This window comes from Grampus griseus, assembly GCF_964374135.1.
Source record: "Grampus griseus genome assembly, chromosome: 20".
Lineage (NCBI taxonomy): Eukaryota > Metazoa > Chordata > Mammalia > Artiodactyla > Delphinidae > Grampus > Grampus griseus.
In genome coordinates this window covers 39,893,501-39,903,045 of record NC_139014.1, presented here as the reverse complement: position 1 = coordinate 39,903,045, position 9,545 = coordinate 39,893,501, and the positions used below count along the sequence as shown (strand labels likewise).

At 53.0% G+C, this 9,545-nt stretch overlaps 1 protein-coding gene across 1 annotated transcript in view; it reads right to left on the bottom strand.

Annotated features, from left to right (window-relative positions):
• Window positions 1-5,794: 5,794 nt before the first annotated feature.
• Window positions 5,795-9,545, bottom strand: part of SPECC1 (sperm antigen with calponin homology and coiled-coil domains 1) — a 134,669-nt gene continuing 130,918 nt past the window's right edge. Inside the window, exon 13 of the mRNA XM_082678221.1 lies at window positions 5,795-8,926. Coding sequence (XP_082534347.1) covers window positions 8,837-8,926 — 90 coding nt within the window. The 3' untranslated portion in view covers window positions 5,795-8,836. The remainder of the gene's footprint in view (window positions 8,927-9,545) is intronic.

Below are 9,545 nucleotides of genomic sequence, written 5' to 3'. Positions count from 1 at the left end.
CCTGTAGTTTCCTGTCTACTCAACTCCTCTACTTGGCTGTCGAAAAGGTGTCTCGAGCCCGACGCTCATTCCCCGGGCCTTCTCCAGCTCAGGTTCAGCAGGTGCCCGGCTCACACGACCGCGCTCCGCGGAGATTCCTCTCTCCACAGCAGTTCAAGCGCGTGCTGCCTCTGCCTGAAACCTGGCCCGAATCCGCCGGCTCCTCTCCGTCTTCCCTGCTGTCGTCCTGTCTGAGCTCCCACAATGCTCACCTGACCTTTATTTCACCTTTATTTTATTTTTACACTCTTGTCCCACCACAATCACTTCTCTGCTTGACTTCCAAAAAGAATGTTTAAGAATGTAAGTTAGACCATGTTCAGAATGCTCCAATTACTTCTGACAAGCCTAGGAGGTTCTTACCCCTTCCCGCTTCTAGACAGTCACCTCCACATTCTGCCACCCACGCTGGCCCCCCTGCTACACCCCCAACACATGCACACACGCCCCTCCACACACAAGTGGCACGCTCCTGCCGCAGGGCCTTTGCACACGCTGTTCCCAGTCTATCAAGCTCCACCCCCCCTATTTTCATAAGACTCCCTCTCATATCTTTCAGGTATCTGTTCAAACTTTATCACCTACTCAAAGAGGCTTTCTCTGTCCATCCTTCCTAGAACAGCACCTGCCCTCACCGGCCACCCAATTTTCTCCCCCTGCTCCGCGTTTCTCCCTAGTGCTTATCTACACCGTCATCTTGTACATTCCTCTGCTTCTCGCTTGCCTCCCTCATCAGAATGAGGCCCTCCAAAAGGGCCTGGGCCGAGTCTGTGTCGTTCACAATTGCAGCCACAGCACCTGGCACAGAAGAACCACGTGGAATATTTGCAGATGACTCTTAGGGTTGCTCAGATGCAACAGTGAAAGCATTCAAGTCAGGAAAACAAACACCAGATTACCACTTATTCACAGACAAATGCAACCAGCTATTCCAAACGATAAGATTGTGCGAGTAGTTAGAAAAAAATAAATGCCTTGCAGAAAAACATAAGGAGCTCCCCCCTCTCCCATGCTTTAACCCCAAATCTGTCTGGTTTTTGTACTTTTTTTTTTGCGGTTCGCAGGCCTCTCACCATTGTGGCCTCTCCCGCTGCGGAGCGCAGGCTCCGGACGCGCAGGCTCAGCGGCCATGGCTCACGGGCCCAGCCGCTCCGCGGCACGTGGGATCTTCCCGGACCGGGGCACGAACCCGTGTCCCCTGCCTCGGCAGGCGGACTCTCAACCACTGCGCCACCAAGGAAGCTCTGGTTTTTGTACTTTTGAAAAGGGGGTCACAGTGACTAAATCAGGTCACTTACTGAAAAAGGAAAAGTTAATTCATTTTTACAAGGAGAGAAACAGAACATGGTCAAATCCCGGTACCCAGTACCTGCTACCCAGTGGACAGATTTGATGGGCATTTGTGTACAAAGGATGTGGGGGTGAAGGTGCAGGACTTAAAATTCTCATGTGACATAAAAACACATTCAAAATCGATGAAGTGAATACAGGGCAGTGTAAGTTACTATTTATAAATATGGAGGTAACTAAACCGTGAGCTTGTATCACTATGAAAAAAAGTAAATATACTTTTCAAAAGCATATGCAGCCATACCACACATGAACACCCCAATAAATCCCAAATGAACCAAGGATTTAAAATAGAAGAAAGTTCTGGAAGAAAACTTTGAAGCACTCCTTCATAACAGGGCTCCTTTTATAACCTTGGAACAGGGAAGGGCTTTGACTTATAATCCAAAGGCATCAAAGAAAAGATAAAAATGAAAAACGTCTACGTGGCAAAAACCAACACACCGTCGTAAGCAAAGACAACCAACCAGCCGGGAAGACTATCTGCATCTCAAATCACCAGCATCATCTCTCTCACGCACCAAAAGCTCCAAGATGAGATTCCTAAACACTCAGTAAGAAAGAAATGGGCAAAGGAGTCGAGAAGGCACGTCACACGGAAAGGAACACAAACAGGATTTTAAAGCATACTCAGCCTCATTCACAGCAAAATGCACCTTGAAACTAAATTCAGGGACTTACCTGGTGGTCCACGGGTTAAGACGCCACGCTTCCAATGCAGGGGGTGCGGGTTCCATCCCTGGTGGGGGAACTAAGATCCCCCGTGCCGCGCAGCACGGCCAAAACAATTTTAAAAAACAACTAAATGTGGACGCCGCTTTTCACCTATTAGGATGGGCAAAAATCCAACGGTCTGACAGCATGCTCTGTGGGCCAAGCTGTAATGATGAGAGAAGCCAGTCCAGCTCCCAAGGAGGCAGAGTGGCAGTTTCTACCCAAAGCCCAAATGCAGGCAGGCACCCTCTGACCCAGTGATCATATGTGAGACTTACTCAGATGAAGCCATCTATGCACGTGCACATTAAAATGTACACCATTGTTGTAACTGCAAAGCACTGCGACTGACACCCCCATGTTCATCCTTGTGGGGTGACTTTGTGCCCCAGTTTGCCTGGGACAGTTTACACCTCTGCTCCAGTGTAATTAGTAACAGACACCCCCACGTGCACTCTTGGAAGGGTCCTGGTTTGTACGACACATCATCCAGCCACCCCACCCCTCCCCAGGGGAGCAGATACATAATTTATGCTACCCTCATGCAGTGGAACACCAGACAGCAGAAACAAAAAGTGAGAATGCTCTCTTTGTATTGACGGGAAAATGTCTCCATGATACATCATCAGGGGAAAACAAAACAAAAAGCAAAATGCAGAAGATGTGCCTAGCCTGACACCTTTCAGGTTAAAAAGATGGAGAGCATATGATATTCACACCTGCTTGTATAACACACTCAGGAAGGATACACAAAGTAACTGATAACACGGTTACCAGTGAGATTGTGTATGGGGAGAGGAAGGGAGGGGAGGGGAGAGTAGGGGAGAGGAAGGGAGGGGAGGGGAGGGGAGGGGAGGGGAGGGGAGGGATGACTGAGCAGACAAGGGACTTTTCACTGTATCTCTTTTCATAATTTTTACATTTTTGAGCCAAGTAAAAATAAGTTTTTGAACCTATTCAAAGAATTAAACTTTAAGATGAAAAAGTGTATACATTGTCACAGAAGCTTCTAGGTGCCTACACAATGTTGATTCTTCCCCTCCCTAACTTTTAGCCAGCTTCACTGCTATTCACCTAAAAGACTACTTTTCCTGGCCTCCTGTGAAGCTAGGTGTGGCCACGAGACTAAATCCTGCCCAATGAAATATAAGTGAAAGTGTTAAATGGGTCTTCTAGGAAGACTTAAAAGGGACAGGGCACTCTTCCTCTATCCTGCCACCTGGAATACAGTTGTGATGACTGGAACTCTGGCAGCCATCTTAGCTCATGAGGACAAATGCCACTTCCTTGGGGATGTCAGAGTGGAGAGGGGTCTGGGTCCCTGAGGATTTGATGACTCTAGCATACCAGCCTTGGACTTTCCACCTCTGGACTTCTTTCTCTTTTTGGTGAGAAGTAAGTAGTTTCTTACCTAAGATAGTATTGCTCAGGTCTCTCTATCCCTTACAGGTTAACCCAATCCTAAATGATCCATAAGTGTACCAATAAAATACCAAAAGGAGGTTAATTCTGGTAATGCATTTTTTGATGTGATGCCCAGAGCCCTTTGTATTGTCTTTGTACTTTTTGGTATTTTCTGTACTGAACATGTATTTTAGTAACAACTGTGACTTTAAAACAACATTTACACTACTGCAGGAAACGCATCTTCCGGCTTCTGGTTTCATCGTCAGAGACTTTCACTTTCAAAGGCGGCAATGCTGCCGCTGCTGAGGGTACCATCTCCCACAGCCACTCACAGCAGCAGAGACCTCACCACATCTCTGCTCTTGTGCAGCAAGCTTGGAGCCGCAAGTTAAGGAAGAGCGCCTGCTGCTTTAGACTGTGAACAGGTGGGAGAAGATGGCTGGGTCCAGGTCCGATCCAGATTTGCCAAATCCCCAGGCTTCACGAGTCTGCTCTCTGCTGGGAGACAGTTTTCCATTGTCTGAAGTAGGGGAGGAATCCTCCATGGGCTGGGGACACAGACAATGAAACGCAGGTGGGTTCCAAGCTGACTCAACCTGGAGGATGGGAAGGCCAGCAAATGTTCTTGGAATCCAGCCTGGTTCCTCACACTGCCATGTGCAAACAGCTCCAGAGGAGAACCTTTCCAGAAACGTGTAGAAAGGGGCTCCAAGGAGGCTGGTGACCACCATGCTCCCTGGTTTTCTATTCCCAGATGCCTGCGGTTACACAATTTGTGACTCACCTTTATGGCCAGTTTTGTGCTTCTCCAGCTGGACTCGCGTCGCCCCGAAGTTGGACTCACTCCCCGGACTCGCAGGCAGGCCTGTGGGCTCTCGACACCACGGGACATGGCTTTAGGATGAGGTGATGAACCTTGCCGGCATGCTGATGTTACTCAAAGATTTTCTTAGGGGAAAAGTCACCATCTTTATATGAAACTCACTGATATGCTGTGAAGGGAATGTAGAATTCTCAACATTTTTAAGACTTCAACTAAAAAATTGAGGCCCTCAAAATAAAAGATCCCTAAAAAAGTCATAGTGCACAGCTTCACACTTGTCTTGAGACCCTGAGGGGCATGAGCTGGTCTAGGAGATAAGGTCTAACACCCTGGCTTACAGGACTGCAAGCTCAGACTGGTTGAAAATATCCCTGGCCCTGTCATACATCCGATCTCGTCATCTGAACAAATGAAGACGCGGCTCTGCCCTGGGGAGCTGAGTGCCCTGCGGCAGGAAGGTGGTGGTGCTTGGCCGCTGGCCAAGACCCCACGGCCACAGACCCCTCGGGCAGCTCAGAGCCACTCGGGCTGAGTCACGAGACACCACCAGGAGCACGGGCTGCGGGTCAGCCCCACCGGGAGCAGACTCAGCACACGCGGGCTGTGCTTCGTCCAGAGAGGGGCCCAGGCCCACAGACCAGGAACCTCCCCGCTGGACCCCAAGCCACGGAGGGATGACTGGCAATGGCTGACGCACTGGCCATCCACCAAACGTCCACGCGTCCGTGTGTGTGGGCGCGCATGCACATATGCGGGCTGAGCCGCTGACACGGCTTTGGGTCATCACGTGGGGAGCCTGGTATCTTCTGGGTGCAGCATCACGCGGCAACTGACAGCCCAGAGGAAGTGGCTGGCGGCCACCGTCCTGGCCCCGGGCCTGTCACACCCTCATCCCAGGCTGTGCTGTCCTGGGAAGACCAAGTCCCCTAGGAGGGAAAGGCCAGCGCGTGGGGCCTCCGTGGGAGGAGGGGGAGGTGGAGAGGCTTCTCCTCTGTCCTCTCCTGTGGGCAGGGCTGGTCCCCAAAGGCACCATGAAGGATGGCCTCCGAGTGGTGCCCGAAGGCCACACGTCACCTGACGAATCGCTCGCTCAGCGTCCTGGTGTCAGCACACACCAGCATCCCCGGTCCGTTAAAGTTCGTGTTCACTCTGCCTCCGTGATCTCGGTATAACCTCTCCTGCCCCCCACCCTCAGTGGGCACATCCAAGCAGCTCTGCAGCACCCCGCGCGGCCCTGGAGGGCGGGGCCCCCGGGGAACCGCAGTCACAGCAAGGGGCCGTGCAGGGGAGGGGGCCAAGGGGCATCAGGACCCAGTCCTTTCTGGTGACCCCCGGCAGTTGCAGTGGGGACCACGGCCCAGTGAGGAACAGGGACGTGAAGATGCCAGTTTGGAAACAGACTGAATGGAAGCCTGGCATTTTGAGAAAATAGTAACAATAAATGTCACTGGGACAAATTCATAGTCAGACAGAAACAAAATATATTTATTAGAAATATTACAGAGCCATACATCGCACGCGTCCACGTTCACAGTTACACACGCCTCTGTTGCGTCCTGACAGCGCTGGGCACGGTCTGTGCTCTTGGCAGAAATGAGGCCACAAACGCACTGCTGCATTCCACTCATGCAGTCGAAGTTACTGAGCTACTCAGGACAGCACAGGTTTAGCCCAACTCTAACCTGGGTCGGAGAAGTGAAACCTGCAGTGATGCCAGGCACACGCGATATTAAAAATCCTTTATAAAAAGGTTGCTGGGTCCTGTCCTTTGCCACATGTCACTGGTCAGCTCCTCTCAAACGGCCCTCGAGCTCTGGGCTGGGAAGAACTAGGGCTGGATTTGGCAAAGGGGCTTGTATCTGACGACCGAGACCTCTGTCCCCAGGCAGCGCGGTGCCTGTCCCCTCAGCGGGGACATGGGGGGCGACTGGGAAAGCAGCCCGTGGGTCTGGGGACCGTGACGCCAGGTGTGAGCCGCTCAGGATCCTCTGGGAGGAATCAACAAAAGCTATAAAACAACAGCTGGGTGAAGAAGGGAAACCAAAGGCCGTCTTGTTTCTGAAGTGAGGAGGGACAGAATGGGAGGTGGGTGAATTTGCCTGGTTGCCCAGACACCGCGCCCGGTGGGCAGGGCCCGTGCCACCATCAGCTGTGAAACAACTCAACGCAAAGAACCATGGGCTTCTCTTCATGTCTTTAAAAATACAAAACACAACAAAACTCCTCCACTCTTGGGGGGGTCTTGCATTCTGCATCTATCTTGTGTATAAAAATAATACATTTTTTGGAAAAAGGATCTGCAGAACCACCAAATAATTTTAAGTGACGAAGTACTGGCTGAAGGAAGACGGGAAGTAACACGGGTACTGTGACCTCTGAAAACCTCAGGACAGAAAACTGGGGACGATGCGGTTTGCTGACAGTAACCACCGTGTGTTCTCAAGTTTTCCACACTCACCTTGTGCTCCGAGCTCCCCAGTTAAAACCTGACCTACGCGGCGGCCCCCTGCCCTCCGCCCCGACCCTGCAGTGCTGACAGGCCTGAGCCGGCACCCCCGGGCCCCGCAGAGCCAGACCTGCCCCAATGCCACCCTTGTCCCTGCGGGCAGGACACAGGTGCCCTGTGCCCTAAGGGTGCTCTTGCTGCAAAGCAGTCAGGCAACCTCTTTCCGTTATAAAAACAAATTGCACGTGGCCTCCTCTCCTCTTTTTAGCCTAAAGGCAGCAGCAGCTCCAGCATGGGGGGAGGGGAAACAGCAACACCTCCACCGCAGAGGCTCCGTGCTGATTCCGAATCCCCCTCAGTGATCACTGAAGACAGGACACCGCAGCGCCCAGGCCCCTCCAGGCGCGCTGAGGCATCAGCGGCCCCTCCCACACGGAGCCTCACGGTGACCCCAGGCTGCACACAACCAGCAACGTCCCAACCGCACTCCTGGGGAAGCAAGCAAGGCAGGGTCGGGGGACGAGGAGACACCGGGAGTATCTTTCAGCGGGCCGCCCCTCAGGAAGGTGAGAGCTACACCTGTCCGGGTGGTACCTCCAGCTTCCACGTGAAGACAAATCGTCACGGCCACCGTCACCAGACTCTCTCCTTTCAGCGCTTCTCGGGGACTTTGAAAATATACAGAACGCAACCCTGGTCCCCTTCCCAGTACTCTGACTCCACGCTGGGGCAGTGAGGAGTGTTATCAACGAGCCCCCTGCAGAAGGACCCCAGCCAGCGGCCTCGGCAGCTTGAGGTGGAGGCACGGGCGCCGTGTGGGACCCGGATGCCTCTTCCAAGGCGGCCGGGAGGGAGGGTCGAGCTCAGCCGCCCCCAGGACAGGGACCGATGGGGCCCCGGCTACGAACAAGGGCTCCTACCAGCCTGCAGGGAGTACTGCGCCAGCTGCCCTGGGCTCTGGGGCCGTGGGAAGGACCCTGGTCGACGGGCGCTGATGTAAGCAGCTGTGGGATCCCCCGGGCCGGGGTGAACCTCATTTGCTACGTAAGGTACATTTATTTGCCCAGGTGATTACCTGCACCTGCACCTCCCAGGCGGAGGGCGGCTCTGGAGAGGGCTCTGCTGCCGCTTAGGGTGACTGCAGGCTCTAGGGAAACTGAGTTGCCTCCTTCAGTTGTACCCCAGCCGGCTCTGCCTGCCCCCAGGGCCTCCTTTGCCGTGCAAATGTAGGCGGCCTGGGGAAGGGCTAAAACCACAGCCAGAGTTGAAATACTGTACATCGCCGTCTGCCCAGCATCCCAAGAAATACACGTCCTCCAACTGTTTGTGCAAAAGCACGAGGACCCCGGCCGGCACAGGCCAGTGCCTTCTGTCTGAGCGACTTTGTCAGGTTCCGTGCGGGGCAAACGTGTGGGTGTGGATGGGGCGTGAATACGTGCAGGACACTTGGAGCAGGTGACAGTCACGGAGGCTTCCCGTCCGCCGCCGCTGAGCACGGTGTCCTGGTGTGACTGCGTCCCAGACACACATCCTCCTGTCCTCCCAGGGACACCTAGCAAACTACCCAGGGGCTCCTTTACATCTCAAGTTTAATCTTCCACCCAAAGAATCAAATAAGGGACAGGAGACCTAAAGGTGGTGAACTCCTTACTGAGGACGCAAGTCTTTTCCCCAGGACGCAGGGCGCTCACGTGTTTCAGGGTTGCTTGAGAGTAAACTTCCTCTTTTTGTGTTTTGTTGGGCATTTTTCTTTTGGAGGGGTCTGGGAGGTGTCAAGTGGAGAGTTTTTATAGAGGCAGAAGCCAGCATCTGTCGTAGAGACGGTGGGGTTTGGAAGTGCTGTTTGTCGTGAGATTCAGGGCAGCTCCAGTGAACACACCGCTGGGCTCCCGCGGAGAAGGGGGGCCCAAGAGAGCGTGGCCCCCCCACTCCCGGGCCACGTGCGTCGGCGTTCAAGGTGGGCGTGGTGGACCTGGCTGTTTCTTGTGTGTGTGCTGGTCCTGGGCAAGCTGGGCGGTGGACGGAGCAGGGACGAGCAGCAAGCGCTGCCTCCAGACTTACGTCTCGAAGTACTTGTAGATCTGGGCCACGTACTGCATCACGCTCTGCCAGTCGGGCCGGTCTGTGTGCAGCATCTCACTGAGCTCCTGCGGGAGAGGGCAGAGGTCACAGGGGGCCACAAAGCCTTCCCATGCAGCCGGCAGGTACAGGCAACACCCAGCCGGTGCTAAAGGTGCTTAGTGAAAAGAAAAGCTTTTCCTTCCCGTTTGTTCAAGAGATGCTGTCCCTTTTAGGAAACATTAGACTTGATCTCCCGCCTCTCCCATCTTTTAACAACATGACAGTGAACATTAACAGAAGTTTTGAACTAAAAATAAGAATTGCCCTATGATCCAGCAATCCCACTCCTGGGCATATGTCTGGACAAAACCATAATTCGGAAAGACCCATGCACCCCAATGTTCACTGCAGCACTGTTCACAACAGCCAAGACATGGACACAACCTAAATGTTCATCAACAGAGGAACGGACAAAGAAGATGCGGTACATATATATGATGGAAGACTACTCGGCCATAAAAAAGAATGAAATAATGCCACTGGTAGCAACATGGATGCAGCCAGAGATTACCATACTACGTGAAGTGAGTCAGACAGAGAAAGACAAATACCATATGATATCACTTACACGTGGAACCTAAAATATGACACAGGGCTTCCCTGGTGGTGCAGTGGTTGAGAATCTGCCTGCTAATGCAGGGGACA